The 25,896-nt window shown below is 37.4% G+C and overlaps 1 protein-coding gene and 1 non-coding gene across 3 annotated transcripts in view; both read left to right on the plus strand.

Moving 5' to 3' along the window:
• LOC124622250 (nuclear transcription factor Y subunit alpha) overlaps positions 1–22,235 on the plus strand; it is a 32,252-nt gene extending 10,017 nt beyond the window's left edge. For both annotated transcript variants that reach the window (XM_047147907.1, XM_047147908.1), the window contains exons 6-8: positions 9,090–9,266; positions 13,968–14,059; positions 16,831–22,235. In XM_047147907.1, coding sequence (XP_047003863.1) covers positions 9,090–9,266; positions 13,968–14,059; positions 16,831–17,011 — 450 coding nt within the window. In that variant the 3' untranslated portion in view covers positions 17,012–22,235. The remainder of the gene's footprint in view (positions 1–9,089; positions 9,267–13,967; positions 14,060–16,830) is intronic.
• On the plus strand, positions 12,606–12,678 carry Trnak-uuu. Its single transcript has one exon. It is a non-coding gene; the product is annotated as a tRNA-Lys (tRNA).
• Positions 22,236–25,896: the final 3,661 nt, after the last annotated feature.

The raw sequence follows: 25,896 nt of genomic DNA on the forward strand, positions 1-25,896 counted from the left end.
TGTACTATATTGTTAGGATATGAGGTTCATAATCATACACGCATAATCGTAGCTGCACATTTGTTGTTCTAGTATTACCAAGAAGTACTGTATTTTTGCATACATACATGAAAGTAAATCACATGTATCTGGTGCCAGTTCTAATTTTATTGTTTTGGAATAAACAAGTTTACCAGCTGCTATCACAAGCTTTTCCATGTATACCTTGGGAATAGATAAATTTTAGGGTTATTTCACTAAAGACTCCTTCAAATTCTGTCTTATAGGACACTGAAAAATTTGGTTTCTTTCATAGTGGAGTAGACAAGCACTGTATGTTGTGATTTTAGGGATGTCTTTGTGGTCAATTTTGAAGCTTAGAAAATAGGTTTACATCATATTGTGGATGATGAAAGACAAGCATCCCTCCTGCAACTATCAATGATTAGTGCCCATTATTTAGGTGGACTACTGGCACATATTGACATTTCTTCTCTACCTTGGAATGAATAAGAGTCGGATTCCATTTCCATGTGGTCAATTTTTTTTTTTTTTTTTTAAATGAGTGATCAGCTGACCTTAAGTTTATGATCAGTTGACTGTAAGTTCAGGTAGACCTAGTGATACATATGAACAAAAACATTAAGAGTTCTTCTGCTGATCTTCACATCCATTTGCCATCATCTTCAGTTGTGTAATTTGTGTTAGCGCCATGATATTATCATAGACAGGTGACAATGTCAAGTGATTCTCATTCCACAAATAAGTGCCGTCTTGATTTCCTAGATTGTATATGTTGTTGTTGTTGTTGTTGTTGTTGTTGTGGTCTTCAGTCCTGAGACTGGTTTGATGCGGCTCTCCATGCTACTCTATCCTGTGCAAGCTTCCTCTCCCAGTACCTACTGCAGCCTACATCCTTCTGAATCTGCTTAGTGTATTCATCTCTTGGTCTCCCTCTACGATTTTTACCCTCCACGCTGCCCTCCAACACCAAATTGGTGATACCTTGATGTCTCAGAACATGTCCTACCAACTGATCCCTTCTTCTAGTCAAGTTGTGCCACAAGCTCCTCTTTTCCCCAATTCTATTCAATACCTCCTCATTAGTTATGTGATCTACCCATCTAATCTTCAGCATTCTTCTGTAGCACCACATTTCGAAAGCTTCAATTCTCTTCTTGTCTAAACTATTTATCGTCCACGTTTCACTTCCATACATGGCTACACTCCAAACAAATACTTTCAGAAAAGACTTCCTGACATTTAAATCTGTACTCGATGTTAACAAATTTTTCTTTTTCAGAAACGCTTTCCTTGCCATTGCCAGTCTACATTTTATATCCTCTCTACTTTGACCATCATCAGTTATTTTGCTCCCCAAATAGCAAAACTCCTTCACTACTTTAAGTCTCTCATTTCCTAATCTTAATTAGCTCAGCGTCACCCGACTAAATTTGATTACATTTCATTATCCTCGTTTTGCTTTTGTTGTTGTTCATCTTACACCCTCCTTTCAAGACACTGTCCATTCCGTTCAACTGCTCTTCCAAGTCGTTTGCTGTCTCTGACAGAATTACAATGTCATCGGCGAACCTCAAAGTTTTTATTTCTTCTCCATGGATTTTAATATCTACTCCGAACTTTTCCTTTGTTTCCTTTATTGCTTGCTCAATATACAGATTGAATAACATCGGGGACAGGCAACAACCCTGTCTCACTCCCTTCCCAACCGCTGCTTCCCTTTCATGCCCCTCGACTCTTATAACTGCCATCTGGTTTCTGTACAAATTGTAAATAGCCTTTTGCTCCCTGTATTTTACCCCTGCCACCTTCAGAATTTGAAAGAGAGTATTCCAGTCAACATTGTCAAATGCTTTCTCTAAGTCTACAAATGCTAGAAACGTAGGTTTGCCTTTCCTTAATCTTTCTTCTAAGATAAGTCGTAAGGTCAGTATTGCCTCACGTGTTCCAGTGTTTCTACGGAATCCAAACTGATCTTCCCCGAGGTTGGCTTCTACTAGTTTTTCCATTCGTCTGTAAAGAATTCCCATTAGTATTTTGCAGCTGTGACTTACTAAACTGATAGTTCAGTAATTTTCACATCTGTCAACACCTGCTTTCTTTGGGATTGGAATTATTATATTCTTCTTTAAGTCTGAGGGAATTTCGCCTGTCTCATACTCTTGCTCACCAGATGGTAGAGTTTTGTCAGGACCGGCTCTCCCAAGGGTGTCAGTAGTTCTAATGGAACGTTGTGTACTACGGGGGCCTTGTTTCGACTCAGGTCTTTCAGTGCTCTGTCAAACTCTTCACACAGTATCATATCTCGCATTTCGTCTTCATCTACATCCTCTTCCATTTCCATAATATTGTCTTCAAGTACATCGCCCTTGTATAGACCATCTATATACTCCTTCCACCTTTCTGCTTTCCCTTCTTTGCTTAGAACTGGGTTTCCATCACTTTATATTCATGCAAGTGGTTCTCCTGTCTCCAAAGGTCTCTTTAATTTTCCTGTAGGCAGTATTGATCTTACCCCTAGTGAGATAAGCCTCTACATCCTTACATTTGTCCTCAAACCATGCCTGCTTAGCTATTTTTCACATTTGTATTCCTTTTTGCCTGCTTCATTTACTGCATTTTAATATTTTCTCCTTTCATGAATTAAATTCAATATTTCTTCTGTTACCCAAGGGTTTCTACTAGCCCTCGTCTTTTTACCTATTTGATCCTCTGCTGCCTTCACTATTTCATCCCTCAAAGCTACCCGTTCTTCTTCTACTGTATTTTTTTCCCCCATTCCTGTCAATTGTTCCCTTATGTTCTCCCTGAAACTCTGTACAACCTCTGGTTCTTTCAGTTTATCCAGGTCCCATCTCCTTAAATTCCCACCTTTTTGCAGTTTCTTCAGTTTTAATTTACAGCTCATAACCAATAGATTGTGGTCAGAGACCACATCTACCCCTGGAAATGTCTTACAATTTAAAACCTGGTTCCTAAATCTGTCTTACCATTATATAATCTATCTGATACCTTTTAGTATCTCCAGGGTTCTTCCATGTATACAACCTTCTTTCATGATTCTTGAAGCAAGTGTTAGCTATGATCAAGTTATGCTCTGCGCAAAATTCTACCAGGCGGCTTCCTCTTTCATTTCTTAGCCCCAATCCATATTCACCTACTATGTTTCCTTCTCTCCCTTTTTGTACTCTCGAATTCGTCACCCTTGACTATTAAATTTCGTCTCCCTTCATTACTTGAATAATTTCTTTTATCTCAATCATACATTTCATCAATTTCTTCATCTGCAGAGCTAGTTGGCATATAAACTTGTGCTACTGTAGTAGTCGTGGGCTTCGTGTCTATCTTGGCCACAATAATGCGTTCACTGTACTGTTTGTAGTAGCTTACCCGTACTCCTATTTTTTTATTCGTTATTAAACCTACTCCTGCATTACCCCTATTTGATTTTGTATTTATAACTCTGTACTCACGTGACCAAAAGTCTTGTTCCTCCTGCCACTGAACTTTGCTAATTCCCTCTATATCTAACATTAACCTATCCATTTCCCTTTTTAAATTTTCCAACCTACCTGTCCGATTAAGGGATCTGACATTCCACGCTCCGATTCATAGAACGCCAGTTTTCTTTCTCCTGATAACGACGTCCGCTTGAGTAGTCCCCGACCGGAGATCCGAATGGGGGACTATTTTACCTCCAGAAGATTTTACCCAAGAGGACGCCATCATCATTTAATCATACAGTAAAGCTGCATGCCCTCGGGAAAAATTACGGCTGTAGTTTCCCCTTGCTTTCAGTCGTTCGCAGTACCAGAACAGCAAGGCCATTTTGGTTAGTGTTAAAAGGCCCGATCAGTCAGTCATCCAGACTGTTGCGCCTGCAGCTACTGAAAAGGCTGCTGCCCCTCTTCAGGAATCACACGTTATATGGTATATGTATGGTATTGTATATGGTCAAATTATATATTGCAAGTTTCCTGAGGTATCATATTTGGCTACACATTCCATTAGAATGCAGATCAAAATATATAGCCACATCATTTGCTTTGTTGTGCTAGCAACTTCTGTGCAAATGTTTGTCATGATGTTACTTAAACAGCTTCTTGTTCTCAGTCAGCAAATTAAATGCCTTACATTTGCAACACAGATGTTTCTTTGGTCTCAAGAATACGAAATTGTGCTTTTGGAATATTTGATATTTTGGAAGAGAGACTGGCTTGCAATTATACTCTTCAAATTTGCTTTATGGTCTGTATATCTTCACATAATATTCTGTGCTGAATCAGTGTATTTTCTTGAAGGCTTCCATTTACAGTAGTGCAGCAGTGGAAAAATACTCAAGATGTTTCACATTTGAGTAAATGACGAAATATGATTCTTTTGATGAATGTATTCATGTGCTTTGTAATTATCAGTGTTTCCTTATACCTATTGGGAGGTGAAAATGATTAAAACATTCCAGTCATTCCTTGTAATGATATTGCACCTTTTGTATTTGAGCTCCTACTTTGCAAAGTGTTAGAATCATTTTGTTTTCTTTATAGGCAATCCTGAGTATTCTTCTTTCAGTCATTTGCGTTTTTCAAAGTAACTACTCATCAAGATGGCAGCAAATAATGTGCTGTCTTATTCCTGGCTGCATTGTCAAAATACATTTTTGTCCAGCAATAATGCTGCGTATAGTGAACGGAGCTCTTAATTGTAATTTATGATAAAATATTTGACTAGAAGAAAATTAGTGAGGATACGTAATAAAATATGAGGGTTGGAACTTAAATAGTATCAACTATTTATTCATAACTGATACAAAAGAGTTAATTGTTTGCACCTGTTACTGTCCTTCAAAGTAGTTACCAGCATTGTGTTGAACCCATTACCAACTATGTGGAAGGCATAGTATACCATTAGCAGAGCCTGTTCTGTTGATGGTGCGAATGGAGAGGTCTACTGCCTGTCGAATCTCTGGAACAGTTCTGAAGCGAAAGCCATGAAGTGGTTCCTTCATCTTCGGAATCAAATCAAAGTCACAAGGACTTAAGTCAGGGGAATATGGTGGATGGTACAGTACTTCGCAGTCCTGTCGACCGAACAGAGCAGCCACAGCTTGTATTGTAAGAGCCTGCACATTGTTGTGAAAAATGATGGGTGGATTGTGCAGAAAGTGTCGCCGCTTCTTTCACAAAGCCGGTCACAGGTGATGCTCCAAAAACAAACAGTAATACTGTGCATTGACAGTCTGCCGTGGAGGAACATTATGCATTAGGGTAACACCATCACAGTAGTACACAAGAATCACCATAACTTTAGACCACTCCATTCGCACCAAATTCATAGTTTTTGTGTAAGAGGGGCAATATAAAATACACTTAAGACAATGCCTTTACTACTCAGAGGGGAAAAATACCTTGCCTAAGATTTCATTCTACAGGAAACAGTTAAATCTCAATAATGAACTGGTGTTGCTATCCTGGGGGTAGTCACTTCTAAAACGGAGACTTCTCAGAAACTCAAGTTTAACATCATTTGGGTGCAGGAATAGTCATCATTGAAAACACAGCATGGGTGTTTGAGAAGTTCAGATAACTGTAGATACTGTGTGACAGTACATCACTCTCCCCCATTCTTCCCCCCCCCCCTTCCCCCCCCCCCCCCACACACACACACACACACATATATATTATCTTAACCCTTTGGTGGATGTGGGTGTGAGCAACTGTGTGGTGGTATTTACACCACAATTCAGTCTTCACATAATTATCATTTTTAGACAAGTGAGATGGTAAAAACTGAAACTAAACAGCTTGTCATTGCGTTAATTATTTATTTGAAATAAAAATAGTAAAAAAAGTTAAATAAAATAATTCATGTATATAACATCTTCAATCAGAACAAATTTTCATCTACTGATCATCAGCGTCACAGGAGAAACACACAATTCTGAAGAGAGTGTTTCTTGGCAGATGTTGTTTCCACATCTGTTGCACAATGTCTTTGTCCTGACATTTCTGAATTTTCTGCATATGTGACATGTTCCAGGTTTAGGTTCATCATAGACTAGCTCCCCTTTTCTGAACTTTTCTAGAAATATTTGTGTATCTCATGTAAGTTTCCGTAGTTTCAATATTTGTTCCAGATGAGCTACATAGGACTGCTCAGTAGCTTTTTGGAAACATCTGTCATCTATTTTTATTTGGATTTTTGTGGCTAAAGATGGTATTCAAACCGAGTCGTGTGATATCAGGACGTTGATAGAATAATGTGAGTGGCACCTCTGATCCACAGTATCCATCTCTCCCTTGATTCTGTTATAGTCCAAAGTTACTACAAACTTCACATTTTCAATGTCATTCCACATTTCCCCCCCCCCCCCCCCCCCCCCAAAGTACTGATGGTTGTCAACTATTTCTCTGGTAGATTCTGATCTAGTCCATAGATGGTGTAATAGTTGTCAGTCGTGATATTCCTATTTGTGCTCTCAATAGGATTTATGTCTTTTGATAACATCTTGAGGTTTATTTGATTTTAGGTGTGTCCCAGCTAACTGCTTGCCACAATATACTTCAAAATTTAGGGTGTAACATGTTTTTGCTTTGCTAATGGTGTATATTTTAAGACCACACATCGCAAACTTATTTGGAATGTATTGTACAAACCCACAAAAGGCCAAAAAAGCATGCAGTATTTCATCAATCGCAACCAATTCGCTGTCATGATAGTGAGTAGTATGGTTCTATATTGTGAAATAAATGCTCTGAGAAGAAAATGCAAACGTTTGTAACTGTAGTAAGATAGTTATACCAGTGCTGTTGGATGCCCGCAGTTCACTGCAGTGTGCATGATTTCCTTTTTTGTGCCAGTTAAAAACAATGCCCCAAATAGAGCATGAATTTCTTATACTGTCGTATTTGTACATCATCAAGCTCGAAAATAGCTACTTTTTCAAATCCATCTGTTGGTATGAGCTACTATGTCTTCTATCATGTTTTCAGTGATAAACAGATAAAATGCATTTAATGTGCACGTGCATTCTTGGCAGTCCTGTTTGGCCTATGTAAAATGCTGATAAAGTTTGACACTTGTTTTCTGGTAGTTAGGGGTTGGCTAATTCAAATAGTTTCATTGTCTTTTCCAGTATAAAATGTTCAGGTACTTGCGGTGACATCTTGTACAGGAGTTTCCTGACCATCATCTCTCACTTGCAATTGTTAATATTCACTTTCAATAATTTCCTCTTCTATATCAGAGTAGTCATTAGATTCCCACATCAACTCATTTTCCGAAATTGCTGGTAGTGTTTATAGGATTTCTTCAGGATCCGTTACAATATCACTCTCCCTGGAAATAAATCTATTCATAAAACAAAAATTTCAAACTGAAAATAAGAATAAATATTGAGAATATGTGTAAGAAATCATAAGCATATAAAATTGAACAAAACTTATATGCCTAGGTGCACGGTGGCACTCAAATTGCAGAGACTGAACTGAAGTTAACAAAACTGTTGCAAATAAACGGTTGCTAGGTCTGATTTCAAATGAAAGCACAAACACTCTATGATGGAGAGTGAATCCTAAATTCCATGGAAACAGGCAACTAGCACCAGCCACTGGACACTCAGATAACTAAAATTTGCAGTTCATATGCTGCGGTACACCCACCACATGGTCAAGGACAAGGATTCCTTTTCAACACTCTTGTGTTAAAGCGTTTTAGTTAGCACAGTAATTAACACTAAGATATCAGTGGATTGAACAGTTGGTTAATTGAACAGGAAACTGCCAGCAGTGATAATTCCAGGTATTTGTAGTGATAATGATGGTGAACGACATTCTTTTAAGAGGAATGGAACTGTACAAAAACTAGTAGTGTGACATTAACCTATGATATGCAAATGAAAAAACAAGTAAGCCTTATCTTATATGGCAGTGACGAGAGGGACATGTAGTCTTTAGCTAAGTAGGAATTTAAATTATAATTTAGTAATATGTGATAATTAAATAATGTGAAAAAGTTGCAAATCTTGGTGCTAGTGGAGGGTCAGTTACAGATATTTTAGAAGTAAATATTTACATACATTAATTAACTGTTAAGAAGCATAGCCAAATTCCAGAATGAGATTTTCACTCTGCAGCAGAGTGTGCGCTGATATGAAACTTCCTGGCAGATTAAAACTGTGTGCCGGACCGAGACTCAAACTCAGGACCTGCTAGGTTCGCAAGAGAGCTACTGTAAAGTTTGGAAAGTAGGAGACGAGGTACTGGCAGAGGTAAAGCTGTGAGGACGAGGCGTGAATCGTGCTTGGGTAGCTCAGTTGGTAGAGCACTTGCCCGTGAAGGGCATAGGTCCCGAGTTCGAGTCTCGGTCCAGCACACAGTTTTAATCTGCCAGGAAGTTTCATAGCCAAATTGTTCATGCATTTGCAAATGACGTATGACAATTTCATTAAAATGATTTAAGAAAATGTAATACAGTAGTTAACTTACGAAACCAAGTGTGTTTAATGACACACAAAAACAAACTTTAATGTTAAAAGTAGTAGCAGTTCTGCAAAAATGCCTGAAAGTACAAGGGATAAGAACTCGGTATACAGAAGAAACATAGGTATGATAGGATTGTCAGCTGTTGTCCCACTGCACAGGCAGGCCATCAGCAAGCGTTAGTCATAGAACAGGAAATGTTACAGGCCGTTCATAAGTTTCCATTGTACTGGAAGCTACCAGCTCATGTTGATATCAGTTGGTTGTGTGCATGTCATAACTAGCAAGCATCTCATACAATAAGGAAGCAGGATTATGAGAAACTGGTCATCTGTCCAACTGAAATAAATCTGTACAATGATTTGAATTTTGTGATTTATTTAGATATTGAAGTGAGTAATCTTCTCCAAAGATCAAAGCGACCGCATTTTATATCTATGTAGCCCTAGCTTTCTGTTTATTACCTGTGACCAACAATTTCTAAATTATGTTAAGGCAATATTTTTGAATTTATAAAATGCAAATAAAACTGGGGATGCTATAGAAACATATTAATTTGTGAATTTATAAATCATTAAATATTATTTTGGTTTCTGTTCTGTCTCCAAACAGATGGTGCCGGGTGCAAGTGGTGTGCACCAGTTTCAACGAGTGCCCCTTCCAGGTGGTGCAGAATTTCTGGAAGAAGAACCTTTGTATGTAAATGCAAAGCAGTATAGACGTATACTGAAACGCCGTCAAGCCCGAGCAAAATTAGAAGCAGAAGGAAGAATACCAAAAGAGCGACCTGTAAGTAGAATTGATATTGGTTATTCTCATTGTTGTGCTGTTAATGTGTCGTGAGGGAACATAAAATGTAGCAGATATTTTTGGTAAAATGTGCATTTATTTGTGACAAATTTCTCATACATTTTGCAAAATTTTAAGGTGTTTTCTACTCATTCTTTATCTTTTCCCACTTTACTAAATCTGTAGTATATTAATTTATACATTTCATGGGCATTCATAGCCGTGACAAGGTGATTAGTGTAGAATTAGAACCGAAAGTAATAAAATTCGAACGCTAGGGGAGACACATTTTGTTTTCCTATCACTATAACACAGAGTGCGGACACTACGGAGTTGCAGCTGGCCCCGAGTGTAGACAAACTAGAATTTTGACCACCTGAGGGGAGAGGAGTGGCGCAGGGAAACAAGCCCCATCTCCTTCTCTTAAGGCAGAAACCTAAACCTATATTTTGTGAAAGTGTAACTGACAGATTGTCACAGGGATTGCCAGTATCTTCTGGTGTTGTAAGGGTTGTAATAGAAACACTTAATGAACCAGGATTAATTGCTTCACTCATTTCAAATAAGAAAAGAAAATGAGCAATGCACAAGGCATTTGGGAACGGCTAGTGCGCAATTGCTTGTTGAGGTTAGCAGCATATTGTTAACAAGATAGTTCAGGCCCGACCTCTAGCAGTATTAGACATAACTGCCTTTCAGAACATCCACATTATGCAACTTTCGAACTTCAGCTAACAAACAACATATGCGTTTCTTTCTTATAAAATGCTATGTCCCAAGGCTGGGTACCACATTGCATTACTCAGTTTCTACCTTAAATAGACCACTTAACTGCCCACAACTGGCATGGCACCAGAGCATAGAATGCATTGGTACATCGTCGCGTTCATGTGCTTTTTATTTTGCACACAGGTTTGATGCACATTATCTTTCCAAATTGACTTTGCCAGATGATGTACAATACTAGTAACTGAAAATGGGTTACGTTTTTTTATATTAATATGCCAGAAGCAAAACTGTTTCAAATTATTGCTGATAACGTATTTCCTCTGAACACAATTTGCTGCGAAATAGTGTCTGTTAGGTAATTTCATGGTTTTTTATTTTTAGGGAGAATTTGCATCCATTTCGCATTATCACAAAATGCGAATTTTTCTGGTCCCTAGTTATGAGAAATTACAATTATGGTCTGCTACAAACAGTAAAAGTGCTTTGCCTTCATTGCAGCTTCTGAGAAAAACTCTGAAAGACTAAAATTAATGCTCACATACTCACGGGCCTGTTAAATATCTAATTATTTTACGAATGGTTGGCTGTTATATAAGCTACATTTATCAAGTAAGAGTATATAATGTCCCCAAACTGTGATCGGTTAAATCACTTGATTGTATGATCACATACCTATGTATTTCGGAAGAAAGGCTATCAGCCTGTATACCAAATCAAAATGGGAACACATACAAATCATTGCCAGTCCAGTTATATAAACTTCACTGCAATATCAGTGGATTACAGGAGTGGCATACATAATTTAAAACTGCCTATACAACTTTATTGTGTAATTGTGTATCATGCCTGCAGATGCAGACATTCCTTGCAATTACTGAAATTAGAATACTTGAATCATTTGCTCAATAATTTAGACAGAACATTCGTAATATGATGAAAAGTAGTTTTTCTGTGTCTTTGAAATGACGTAAGACATAGACACTGCAGCACACTGATGTTTATGTAGACAAATTTATTTTTTGATGAATTAATCAGAATAGAAAAATAAGACTTACACTACTTATCAAAAAACAAAAATTGAAACATCACTGAAGTATAGCACACCAAATCAACAACACACAATAATATAAAGTATAAACAATTTTATTTCAACATGTTAGTACCAGCACTCAAATTAAATTAGTTCCTTTCAAATAAGAGAATTGTAGACTGAAGGCCTGTTACTCTGCAAACTCGTTGTTAGGTTAGATTTACTTATAAATATTTGAAAGAAACATCATTTCATGTAACTATACTAAATTCTGTTTCATATTTATGATACTTGGTCATGCCAATAAGAATCTATCCCACATAATGATGGCAGATCAATAATGTATTCTACTACACACAGTCTACACCGATGACAAACACTATATAGTATTACATGGAAATTAACTGTTTTCCAGGGTCACTGTGATTTGCAATTTAAATTACTTTTTCACTCTTAGCATCAATATTACAGCCTTGTGATTCTGGAGGCATCAAACATTGTCATCTTATGGAGGGTTTGCTCAGCGACAGCAAAGTTACTTTTTATTTAAAAACTTACAAATATTCTACAACTTGAACTGCGTTTTTTGAGGCAACTCATTGATACCCAAAGAATTTTTGACTAAATTGGTCTTAATTCAAAATGCACAGGAAGTCATGAGTAAGTGTTGATGTAAAACTGTGTTGGAGTGTTTCAGTTCAAGTTGTAAAATATTTATAACTTTTTAATGAAAAAAGTAACTTCAATGACATCAAACAATGATTTGAGGGGGGGGGGGGGGGGGGGGGGAGAATGGTGACCTACAGCAGGCTGTTTTTGTAAGTTAGAAATATGTTCTGAATTGTTGTTGTTCTGAACAATTATACAATTCAAATAGCATTTTTGGTCAATATTCTCACAAAGTATTTTCATGTAACTAAAGCTTAAAAATCATTAAAAGATTTGGGCATGTGGTCAGAAACACTGGCTGAAGCTCTTGTGACATCACTGGCTAGAAGTATGGTGAAGCTAACATGTGTTACAGGAATGTTAGCTTAAGTTACTGGTGTTTTTCCATAATTTTTCTGCAAACAGTTTAGTTATTTGGCAATGGAAAATGCAGTTATCGATGGCAAATGCATTTATAGTCTCCTCATTTTCGGAAACGACCCAAATTTTTGTTCCAGAAATAAGAAACATGAAAACTGCATTGTAACTAAAATATAACGTACTTAAGTTTTAAAGCTAATTATTGCTAGAGATACTTTTCACACAATTTAAGATCAGGATTGCCACGTGGATTTAGTTGTCTTTTTCTACCAAGTATGTTCTTAGGGTGTCCAGTCAGTAGTAGTTACTGTACTGCAAACTACCTGCCACAACTTTTGCACTAGTGTCTTATGTAAAATCATGAAAAAGTTTGGCTGGCAGAGCATCATCAAGCATGGGACATGGGTCTGTTTTCAGCCATTGCCACTTCTGCTATAAGTATAGATTAGTCAGTGGTGCGGGTCTCCCACATCATCCCCTACGCTCCTCAGAGTACGGGACCTCATCATCGTAGACTAGCTGTATGTACTCACAGTAATTGCTGTCGGTGTGCCTGGCTAGCTCAGTCGGTTGAGCATGAGACTTTTAATCTCAGGGTTGAAGGTTCGAGACCCTTGTTGGGTGGATTTTTATTTATTTGGGGTGACCTCAACATCAGTGCAAAATACACTGTTTTTTCATAGGTTAACCCTTTAACTGCTCTGGACGTGTAGACCAGGTAGAAGGGCTGGTGGAGTGCGTAAACACGTTAAGAGCACACAGGGACAGGTACAAAGGCGCACTCGTAATCACGTCCAGAGCAGTTAATGGGTTAAATGTGAAGAATGTGCATACATTTCTATTAGAAAATCAATGTCAAAACTAGTGATGGGAACAGTCAAATGAAAAGAATAGATTCAGTTGGTTGTTGGAAAACAATCGCCCGGCTGAAAACAGTCGATGCAGTCAGAGTATTTTGGTGCATCTTATGTCCATATATCATACATAAAGTACAAAAAATGTTTCACTTTCAAATGATAATTATGATGGTCATTGTCATCAGTGGTCTGGTCTAACACTTCAAATGATGTTAAATGTCAACATATTTCTCTTTTTTCAGATGAGATTTTCTTGCTATTTCCAGTCTAAAATTTATATCTTTATCATGGACATAGGCATTCATTTTGTGTCTCAAATAGCAAAACTCATTGACTGCATTATCTCATTTCTTAATCTAAAGCCACAGTACCACCTGACAACACTACTGTTCTTTATCATTGTGTGACTTTTATTCATGTTCATCTTATAACCAGTTTTCAAGAAGCTCTAAATTTCACTCAGCTTATTTAACATGTCCTTTAAAATTTGACAGAATTGCAAAGTCCTTGGTAAACCTAAAAGTTTCTGTTTTCTCCCTTAAAGTTTCCTTTCATGCCTGCTCTGTACATATCTAACTACATGGAGGGTAGGACACCACCCTGTCTCACTCTGTTCTCAATTGCACTTCCTTCAGTGCACCAATAAATGTGAGTTCATATTTAAAATCTCATCAGCTTGTGATTGCAGGAGTGTACATTTGTGTGTGTAAGTGGGGGCCGGTGGGGGGTGGGGGGGACTTTTATTAGAAAAAGAGCAAGGGTTCAAAACTTAGAGCAAATGCCTGTTTTCTGTTAAAAATTATCTATGCTCCTCAGTATGCTGTAGGTGAATGGTAGCCTTTTCCTTATTTTACATATTATTCCACCCAGGAATTACCATTCTGGTTGTAATGTTTACAATCTGATAGTTACCAACTTGCCTGCAAAATACTTCTGCTTATCTTCAAAAGTGTTGGGGTTGTTCTACTAACATTAACAATTCACTGCTGCCAAGCAACAATTTCTTTATGTGACAAAATAATCCTTACTAAAACTCTGTTGTAATTTCTCTTACAGAAATACCTACATGAATCAAGGCATCGTCACGCAATGAACCGCATCAGAGGAGAAGGGGGCAGGTTTCATTCAGGCTCAGTGAAGAAGAAACTGTAAGTTGTGCATTCTTCTTCTTCTTCTTCTACTACTACTACTACTACTACTACTTATTATTATTATTATCATTATTATTATTATTATTATTATTATTATTATTAGTAGGACACTTTTGTAGTCATCAAAAATAAGAAGCAGTGCTGTTCTAAATTGCTATCAGCAAAAAGCTTCTTATTTTTGTGTGTTATTGTTGCAGGGGATGGAAAGTTGTTGTCCCACCCCCCCTCCCCCATTAAGGTTGTCACACGTATTATAATACATGGATGTAGTGGGTGTGTCTATTTGGATCCATTTTCACCAAATGCATTACCTACAGAGGATGTCGAGGTCATACATATTGCACATCAGTTTAAAAAATTTGGTATGAGAAAGTGACTTAACTGATAAATCATATTAACATTAATATCGGTTTCAACAGACTATTTTCTAAGTGTTTATCTAAACGTGTAATGTTCAATGGAGACTGGCAGTCATCATCTTCAGAGTTCCAGCCCAAAATTATGGACTCTATACATTTTAGTTGTGTAAATGTTACCCTGTTAATACTGAGTCTTAATTAAAAAGGTTTCAAAAATTCAAACTTTGCTATTCGATGTGATGCTTACTAGGCGTGATGTTGGAGGTGCCCTTGCCTTCTCCTGACATGTGAACTCCAACTAGTTATCAGGGTGTCAACAGATTTACATGCGATCTGAACTATGTTGCGCAGTGGCATGGGAATTGAGCCACAAATCTGTTCAGTTGTTTTTCTGATGCCCTCTCAGCTGCTGTGACTGAGTCTGATTTTGTTATTGTAATAAATTCCAGAAGTGAGGAAAAGTTCCAGCTGTTCTAACAACAATCTTCTGCAGTTTGATCTCCCCCCCCCCCCCTCTCTCTCTCTCTCTCTCTCTCTCTCTCTCTCTCTCTCTCTCTCTCTCTCTCTCTCTCTCTCTCTCTCTCTCTCTCACACACACACACACACACACACACACACACACACACACACAGACTAATGTCAGAAGTAGTACTGGAGGAAACTGACACCATTAATCTTACAAATCTGTCATAATTCCATAAGAGTACAAGGGGGTGGAGATCTCTTCTGAAGAGGAAGTTGCAACTCAGAAGAGTGTTCTCTGGAGTCACTCTGTTGTAATCCTGGACATGTGAGTGTCGAATTGTCCTGCTGGAATTGCCCAGGTCTGTCGGAATGCACAATGGACATGAATGGAAACAGGTGATGAGACAAGATACTTACGTATTTGTCGCCTGTCAGAATTGTATCTAGACGTATTGCGGGGTCCCATATCACCCCAACTGCGCACGCCCCACACCATTACAGAGCCTCCACCAGCTTGAACAGTCCCCTGCTGTCATGCAGGGTCCATGGATTCATGAGGTTGTCTCTGTACCTGTACACATCCGTCCTCTTGATACAATCGTCCCACCAGGCAACGTGTTCCTATCATCGACAGTCCAATGTCAGTGTTGACGGGCCTAGGAGAGGCGTAAAGCTGTGTGTCGTGCAGTCATCGAGGGTATACGAGTGGGCCTTTGGCTCCGAAAGCCCATATCTATGATGAAGATTCGTTGAATGGTTCGCATGCTGACACTTGCCAATTGCCCAGCATTGAAATATGCAGCAGTTTGCGGAAGGGTTGCTTTTCTGTCACGTTGGAGAATTCCCTTCAGTCATCGTCGGTCCCGTTCTTGCAGGGTCTTTTTCCTGCCACAGCGATGTCGCTTCACTCCACCCTCCAACGAACTCTTATTTGACGCCACTGAAGACCCAAACGGTGGTTTAGCGTCAGTGGAATGTGTGCTACCGAGTCTCTGGCTCGGACTTGTCCTTGAATTAATTAATTTGTAACAGTTTTTGTGCTACTGTGATATCAACTGCCGCTCAAATTGTTGTTCCAAATGCAATTTGATTCACCACAGCCATTTGCCGCACGTGACGGTCTTCCCCCTCGGTAGCGTCACGTTGCCGTCCAGAGCCCAGTCTTATTGTGACCGTATCTTCCTATGACCAACACTGCCAGCAATCGTGTTCAGTGGCTACATTCCTGCCAAGTCTTTCTGCAATATTGTGGAAGGAACATCCAGCTTCTCGTAGCCCCATTATAATACCTCGTTCAAACACAGTGAACTGTTGATTATGGCATCTTTGTCATATTGAAGTCATTCTTAACTAACATCGTCTCTATGTCCAATCTCAGGATTAACTAACACTTATGACCATTACAGTATGTATTTAAAGCAGACCTGATTTGCATCTTCATAGTGGCACTGCAAGTGATGCTAAATTTAAATACACGTCATCTTTAAGATTTAGGATCGCACCTACTAACTTTTATCTATCTCGCACTACTCCTCCTTGGTGTAGGGATTTTTTTTTTTTTTTTTTTCCACCAGTGTATTTATTTTGTGGTGCTGTCGAGGGCTTCATCCTACGTAAGAGGAAACATCTGTTTTCCCCGTATTTGACTTTGATTTTTCATTGTATTTGGCAGTGAAATTATTTCATTTGTCATAAATTAATGGGTGTAGTCATCCTGAGAACAAATAATGAAAAATTAACTGTTTTGTTATGTTTGTAACCTAATGAAAGTTTATCTGGTGTCACATAATGGATCCATTGTTTTATTGTAACATTTCACGTGTGTTTGCTCACTTTTCCCAATGTTTTTAGCCTCTCCTCTGATAGTGCTTGTCATATCTTTTTACATAATCATCTCTGTAGATATACGTTTCAAGCTATTTAACAAACATTAATATTTTGTAGGGAACTTCAACAGAATAACAACCTGCAAGTGGAAGCAAGAACAAACATCAGCAGTGTTCCTGTAACATCAACTAGTTCACAAGTGGATGCAGATAACCTGGGATCAACACTTGTCATTGAGGTGAGGCCATCAGACTGTCAGAAGGCAGGTGGTGAATGGAATATGTTTGACTTGTCATAGGGCTACTAATGTTGCACAAGATGTGTGAAGGCGAATGCACTCATCGTAATGCGTGTCTTCGTGTGTGTGAAATTTTGTGCAACAATGAAATTAAGATTTGTGAAATTTTTGTTAGCTCAGTGATCACAACTGAGATGTAAAGGCAGTGGTATTCTTAAACAGTGTTTGAGTTGTGTGGTGTCTCACAGGTGAGATGCAGCTATTTATGACAATCTGGTAAATTCAGTGACAACTTGTTTTTTTTTATAATATGATTGTTCAAGAGGGAGCAGTGAATACTGCAGCCTGTATCCACAGAGAATGATTAATATTAATCATGTCTATCAAAGAAACCTCTTTGTAAATAATGGCAGTGGCTGGCTGGGTTTATTATGTCATCTTTACCTTTGCAGGACAGTTTTTAGACGCTCTTAGTCTTCCCTTTATTTGAGAAGACTACAAATGACAGTGACTCTCTCTGCTGCTTCGGCAGTTTAACAGTATTTATGCATATTTTGTGTAGTTTTTATTCTTGGTTTACAAGACTGTTAAAAATTTGTTATGTCATGTGTGTTAAATGAATCCTCCAAAATGTGTAGAACAATTTCAAGAGAGTGAATTGTATTCGCATAATTTTGGAGGAGTGGACTAAATGTTTAGCATTCAGCAGTTCATTGCTGTATGCTAGAGTAAATGTAAATATTTGTACTTGTAACATGTGTAATTTAGCTTGTAGAATCATTTTTATAGTATTTCATTGATTAATTTAAATATGTGTGATTGGGAAGTGTGCACATGGAGTCTCTGGAAATAGACCACATAAAAAAATTAAACTTTTTTGTTGTTGTAATCGGATAAGTCCTCACTGGGTGAAAACACACAATTATTGTCTAAAAGTGTTGACAAGTGCTCATCATTGTATTTTTTCCATTTTATTATATTCTGGAATGTCTACATCCAAGATAATTCTTGCCTTTTTATTTTGAAAATGTGAAATCAATGATGGGTTATGTGTTACTGGTCAGGTAGCTTTTCTTTCATGAAACTAAAGACAATAAGTTAAAACAATGGCAGTCACATTGTGAAACACTCTTGCCATGCCAGCATTTCGTCACATGTCGTATCCCTGTGACTCAAAATTCAATATTAGCACACCCTTTCCACTGTCAGTTGTTGCTAAACACTGCAATAGAACCAATTATCTGTGAACCAACTGAGGATACTGTTTCAGGTTCTTTGTTTAAATGTACTCATGCATGCCCATTGTAATTAAAAGGTCTATGCAATTATTTGCACAAATAAAACTTGTAATTAATTAGCAGTCACTGTTGATCAAAAGTTATTGCTTCCAGCAGTTACATGGTCTGCTTAGCCAAACTAAAACTGTTTTAACTGATACATAATTGGGACAGATCTCTTGTCCATCTTATGTGCATTTCGTATATGGAATGAAAAGAAACACTGATTGGCCACATATAGAGTGAGGGCAGACATTCAAAACCAGAGTTCGAAGATTTGCTTTTTCTGATCACACGAATAATCGCCACCATTTAAATGACTGTTGTTAACTGCACATACCTGGAGAGATGTTCAACTTGGCAAGTACTTCAAAATTTCTGCTTATCAGTTATGTACTCCAGTTTCTGATACCCAGGGCTTATCAGAAGAGTGAAACTACTATAAATGAGAGAGATGACCAAGAATGTAATGAGTTACGGGATTGCACAGATTTGCAGAGACTGATAGGTGCCCTGCTTGTACTGCACTGTATTTGATGGGAAAAGTGATGGTATATTGTGATCACAGTATGAAAGCTGAGAAGCTCAATTTCTTTTTAAATGAGGAATTATTTTTAGGCAACAATCTGTTGTCTTTAATGTTCCAACCTGCCACATGTCAGCTGTGAATCATTGGCATTGCAATGAATTGACTAATTGTTTCCTTGTTGAAGGTTGGCAGTGGTGTCATTTGAGCTATCTGTGAAACTAATATTTAATCATGAATTTACATTGTGAAATTATCTTCTATAAGAAGCTGTTAGACTTGTGACTATGTCCTTGTCATGTAGTAGCAGTTATTTGAAGTTTGAGAGTACATAATGTATTAATTGTGGCACTATGGAACATTGTTGAGTAATGTAGAATGCCTGTTTTTTCTCGTTGTACTGTTTGGTGTACATAAGGTTTTATGAAAAATATGTTTTGTAATGTGTATAAAATCTTTATTCCTGTAATTATAGTAAAAAGTTTTTATAATTGCTGTTACAAGTAGTCTATGTTACTTTTGTTAAGATCAAAATGTTAAAGGAATAGTATGAAAACAGCATAGAAAGAAATTTCAAAAGCAGTGAACAAAATGAAAATGATTTTATCCAGTAATTTATGTAAACAATATTTAAATTTTAACTGTTTTTTTTTTCTACTATTTGCAACAGTGGAATCATATTTATAAATATCATTGTCTTGGGATTTCAGCTTTCACAAGTCAGTTGCTTATCTGTAAAGAAAAAAAATTACATTGCAAATTGTTCTATGAAGTTGTTAGTGATTTAATTTCCAGTAGTTTATTTCAGCGATTTCATTTACTGAATAACCCATCTGTGCTGGTATAGGTTTTCCTCAAGATTAAAGTTTTATATATGTGGATAAAAGTATTTTCCAGATATTTCTTCCAAGAAGTTGCAATAAACATAAAAGTTGGTATCCGTATTGACCATTAAATGTAGAGTAGTTTTGAGAAGTGCTGCAAAAAGTGAGTGTTACAGAATGTTGAATCATCATTGCTCAGCCAAATTGCTGAAGTTGTTCACCACTCAAAAGAACTGTCTGTGAAACTAATAGCATCTCCAAAGGAGTGTCATTTGTCTCTGCCTGCTAAGTGTTGGACTTTTGTTTTTACCACTGCCTTCCAACAGAGATGTTTCAATTTTGAAAGTACAAATGTATATTTGTTACTTGATGTAATTAGCATATACCACAGTCTGTGACTGTGAGAAAAAAAATGACGGTGTACTTAATAGTTTTATACATGAGTTTTTAAATGTACATATTTTAAATGTTCCTTTACATCAACTTTGAAGTGTCAGCAGTAATCAGTTGTAACAAAATTCATCCACAGAAAAATGATTTATTTATAATTTGTAAAAAAAAGAAAAAAATGGTAAAATATTAAGACATTCTTCCTACTTCAGGAAGGCACGATAGCTTTGTGCCTTACAGAAGAGGTTGTAAATAATGATCAGTGCAGAAAGTTAAAAGCTTCCTTTTTAATTTAATTTATATAATGAGCATTTCTGGGAATGTGACCACACTAAACATTTTGTGTGTGGGTGGCAGTCATAGAGAGCAGTTGGGCTTGATCAAAGATAATGTAGCAGTGTGGCTAGAACATCAATTTCTGAGCTAGTAGTTGCCTATAGGCAGAATGGAAAGTGCCAGTGAGGGTCAGAAGCAAAGCCAATATCAACATTGGTTAATGAAATAAAATTGATGTAAGGCTGTGAAGATAGAAACAGAATTTAACTGAGAAGTAAATGATGTGACTGTAAGGACAGGTGAACACGAATAAAAATAAAATCAGGTGTAATAAGAGTATGACATTTTCTATGAATAAATTTTGTTTGAAAGCTTGAGATACATTGTTGGTCTTACATGTCTGTTTATCGATAGCGCTTTGTAACAATTTTCTTGGTCACTTTCTTTGATGGTAATGATTAAAACTCACACTACCTCTAGCTTTCTTCGCAATGTAGTAAATTGAAACACCTTATGGAAGGTAATAGGACACATGTGGAATGAATCGAAAACACAGAAGTTGTGTGGATTCCTTGGAATAATATGCAACTTAAGGAAATTGCTGAATACTGTTCCGAATCTGAGTGTTGAAATGTGGACACTAGTTTTTCATTCTTGATGAAGAGGAAATTAAATCTTTGAATAAGAAAGATGTTAGCATATCAGGCTGATTTGTTGAGAAGATAGTTGTATATTGTCTGAACGGAATACTTGGGAAATCAGTTACAATGTCCAGTCAATTATGTTTGGTGAGATGAAATTGCTAACAAGTTTTCAAGAAGCACAAGTTGATCATACTGCCACCCTGAAAGGAAAGCCACCCTTGTTGTCAGCTTTTGTATTTGTCTCCTGTGAGATTTTCTGTATTTGATTAGTGGAGTAATTACCTATGCTTTCCTCATTCTATAATCTTACCCATTATGTACTAAGTGCACTTGAATTTTTACGTAAGTGACAACTGCTTATTCATTTTTGTAAAGTTTTCCTCTCTCCCTCCCTCCTCAAGCCAGTTATTCATGAGTCTTTCTTTCACTATGTGAAACTAACTCTGCATCCAGGACTCTAAATAGTTGTGAGCTTTTGCTGAGAAGGTGGCAAGTTGAAGAATTGTGGTTACTTTGCAGAAAACACCACATCCCAGTGATTTGGCATCATTGTTTTGGTAAATTATCTTATCTAACAGTCATGATTGGTAATATATTATGTTGAATATTTATGAAGCATTATGAAACTCTCTCTGTGTCGAGTCTACGGAATGGTATCTTACTGTCACATTGTGGACTAAGGAAATTCTGACGTGAGACATAAGTATTTTAAATTCTGTATAATTTGTTTTACACGTCTTCCCTGTTACCGATCTTGTACATTGCCTTCAAGAATTACGTATATTTTTTGTAAGTTTTGTTGGAAATGAGCAAACTAGTGACATTCCAAATACCTGCACGGCGATGTATTTGGAGTATAACGAAGATACTGTTCATTAGCAAAACTAATTTACATACAAATAACAGAACATCAATATTTTGTTTTGCAAAATAATGACATTAAACAACTTTGTTGATGTTGCTGCTGAAATTGCATTTCCTTGAACCAAATTTGTAATAACATCGCTTTGTTTAAACTATTTTGAAATTTTTGGTATACGATATGTTTGTTCCATACGTTGAAATAGACTTAAAACTTGTCTGTTGAGAGGGAATGCGATTCTTTATGCACTGTCATGAATTTGTCACTGATATTTTTAAGTATCCAAATGGGTGTGATGACTTATATTATACATTATGTTAATTTTAACCTATCCTTTTCATGGACAATTACTCTAAGCTGACAGTTCGGCACTGTATTTGGTATATGATTTTCACAAAGTTGTTCCCTTTACCACCAATATGAAAATTGCAGCTGTTTGTGCTACTGACATTGGATGTGTTTTGTGTATTTAGCACTGTGAAATACAGAACTGATTAATTGTAAGTTAAAATTGTCTTTTTACACTGTTTACTTAGCCCACCACAACCCCTCAACAACCATTTCTCTTCAAAGTAAACTATGGCTTGTGAAGTGTGTGGTAGCCATGAATTTTCTTGCTTTTGTTCCTAATTGACATGAAAGTTGGAACTATAAAGCATATTGTGATGTCACTCTGCTTCCTTTTGATATTTAGTACTTTGCTAGGGAACAAAATTTAGAGTGGTAAATTTCTTACTCAGTTGAAAAAAACAAACTCTACAAATGTAACATTTCTACATCAGAAAATGTTTAGGCGGTACACCTCAAGGCAGTGATACTGTTAGAAGCTAATGCTCATTCCAAGTTTAGTGCAAAATATGTTTTTGCTCATATACTGTACAAGAAAAGAAAAATACGGTTGCACTGCAAGAGAACACAGCAAAGGGGAGGTCTAGTACAGATACTTTGATATACATGTTACTGTATTGAAGAAGATTGTTTTGTTTGAGATTTACTGTGTTCTGTTTTGCAGACGTGCTTAGAGGCCTGGAAGAGTCAAACATTGTGCTAGTATTTGGCTTTACAAATATCAAATTTAACATTTCTAATGTAATTGGATAGATAAAAAGCTACTCACCAAGAGGTGGCAGAACACACACACAAATGGAGGTTATAATTGGGCAAGCTTTCAGAGCCAGTGGTTCCTTCTTCAGGTGAAGGGTTGAAGGGGAAGAAGGGTTGAAAGGGAAGAAGGGTGAAGGAAAAAGACTGGAGAGGTCTAGGAAAAGGAGTAGATTTCGGAAAAGTCGTCCAGACACATGGGTTATGGGAGACTTGGAAGACAGGTTCTGGTTACTTTTCTGAAAGCAATTCCTTTTCCTAGATGTGTGCAGTCTTTCCCCTTCCTCTTCAACCCTTCTGCGTGAAGGAGCAGCCGCTGGCCTCGAAAGCTTGCCCAATTATAACCTTATTTTATGTAGTAGATTTTTTAGTTATCCAATTAAATTTTATTGTCAAAAATTGATTGTTTTTGTTGTTAAATTTAACACACCAGTTCACTACTTTAATTCTTTAGTACACATGTCACTCAGGTAATGTATACATTTCTGATCAAGGGTTGTTTTTACTACTGGATGTAGTGTTGCATATTATACTAAATCATACCAAAGTGATTGACTGCTTGTTGTTCATGGGAGCATGGATAGCTTTTGCAGTCACAATTGTACAGCATGCATTGGTAATGGGGACTGATACCACTATCCTCTTCCTTACTCAACTGTGCAAGCCCAACAGTCAATGTTATTTTAATCTGAGTGCAGATCTTGCACTTGCTGGATTTTAGAGCATCATCATATTTGTAATGTGGTTCACTCAAGAACTCTTTGCATGATGTGACTTCTAAAGACAGTCCATTCTTGGATTTCAGGTTTGTTAGTTGCAGTTTTCTCAAAAACTATTCCAACAACCCGAAGGATAGTGTGCAAAATGTGGAAATTTAATTCCATTGAACTTTGTATACCAGCATTCATTCGTAAAATATTACAGTGATTGTTTCAACTAGCTGGCTTCTTACTTCACACAACTCCAAATCTCGCCAATCCATTTACTAATTTGCTTAATTTTAGCCTACGTTATTTTTCTTTTCAGCTCTTTCCATGTGTGTGTCTTTCCTGTTCAGACCATACAATATAGTAACATTTTCCACTGTCAAAACACATAGCCATAGAGGTTAAAGGGAAAACTAGACAGTTATAAAAATTGCGCCATCCGAGAAAATGAATTGTATACTTTAATTGATGAAAGGAGAAAATACAAAAATGCAGTAAATGAACCAGGCAAAAAGGAATAAAAATGTCTCAAAAATAACATCAACAGGAAGTGCAAAATGGCTAAGCAGGGATGGCTAGAGGACAAATGTAAGGATGTAGAGGCTTCTCACGAGGGCTAAGGTAGATACTGCCTACAGGAAAATTAAAGATACCTTTGGAGAAAAGAGAACCACTTGTATGAATATCAAGAGCTCAGATGGGAACCCAGTTCTAAACAAAGAAGGGAAAGCAGAAAGGTGCAAGGAGTATATAGAGGGTCTATACAGAGGCGACGTTCTTGAGGACAATATTATGGAACTGGAAGAGGATGTAGATGAAATGGGAGATACAATACTGCGTGAAGAGTTCAACAGAGCACTGAAAGACCCGAGTCGAAACAAGGCACCGGGTGTAGACAACATTCTACTAGAACTACTGACACCCTTGGGAGAGCCAGTCCTAACAAAACTCTACCATCTGGTGAGACAGATGTATGAGACAGGCGAAATTCCCTCAGACTTCAAGAAGAATATAATAATTCCAATCCCAAAGAAAGCAGGTGTTGACAGATGTGAAAATTACCGAACTATCAGTTTAATAAATCACAGCTGCAAAAAACTTAACGCAAATTCTTTACAGCCGAATGGAAAAACTGGTAGAAGCCGACCTCAGGGAAGATCAGTTTGTATTCCGTAGAAATGTTGGAACACGTGAGGCAATACTGACCCTACGACTTATCTTAGAAGAAAGATTAAGGAAAGGCAAACCTACGTTTCTAGCATTTGTAGACTTAGAGAAAGCATTTGACAATGTTGACTGGAATACTCTCTTTCAAATTCTGAAGGTGGCAGGGGTAAAATACAGGGAGCGAAAGGCTATTTACAATTTGTACAGAAACCAGATGGCAGTTACAACAGTTGAGGGGTATGAAAGGGAAGCAGTGGTTGGGAAGGGAGTGAGACACGGTTTTAGCCTATCCCCGATGTTATTCAATCTGTATATTGAGTAAGCAATAAAGGAAACAAAAGAAAAGTTCAGAATAGGTATTAAAATCCACGGAGAAGAAATAAAAACTTTGAGGTTCGCCGATGACATTGCAATTCTGTCAGAGACAGCAAAGGACTTGGAAGAGCAGTTGAACGGAATGGACAGTGTCTTGAAAGGAGGGTATAAGATGAACATCAACAAAAGCAAAACAAGGATAATGGAATGTAGTCGAATTAAGTTGAGTGATGCTGAGGGAATTAGATTAGGAAATGAGACACTTAAAGTAGTAAATGAGTTTTGCTATTTGGGGAGCAAAATAACTGATGATGGTCGAAGTAGAGAGGATATAAAATGTAGACTGGCAATGGCAAGGAAAGCGTTCCTGAAGAAGAGAAATTTGTTAACATCGAGTATAGATTTAAGTGTCAGGAAGTCGTTTCTGAAAGTATTTGTATGGAGAGTAGCCATGTATTGAAGTGAAACATGGACGATAAATAGTTTAGACAGAAGAGAATAGAAGCTTTCGAAATGTGCTACAGAAGAATGCTAAAGATTAGATGGGTAGATCACATAGCTAATGAGAGGTATTGAATAGAATCGGGGAGAAGAAGAGTTTGTGGCACAACTTGACTATAAGAAGGGATCGGTTGGTAGGACATGTTCTGAGGCATCAAGGGATCACCAATTTAGTACTGGAGGGCAGCGTGGAGGGTAAAAATCGTAGAGGGGGACCAAGAGGTGAATACACTAAGCAGATTCAGAAGGATGTAGGCTGTAGTAGGTTCTGGGAGATGATGCTTTCACAGGATAGAGTAGCATGGACAGCTGCATCAAACCAGTCTCAGGACTGAAGACGACGACAACAACAACA

Source organism: Schistocerca americana, chromosome 7 (assembly GCF_021461395.2).
Source record: "Schistocerca americana isolate TAMUIC-IGC-003095 chromosome 7, iqSchAmer2.1, whole genome shotgun sequence".
NCBI classification, from domain to species: domain Eukaryota; kingdom Metazoa; phylum Arthropoda; class Insecta; order Orthoptera; family Acrididae; genus Schistocerca; species Schistocerca americana.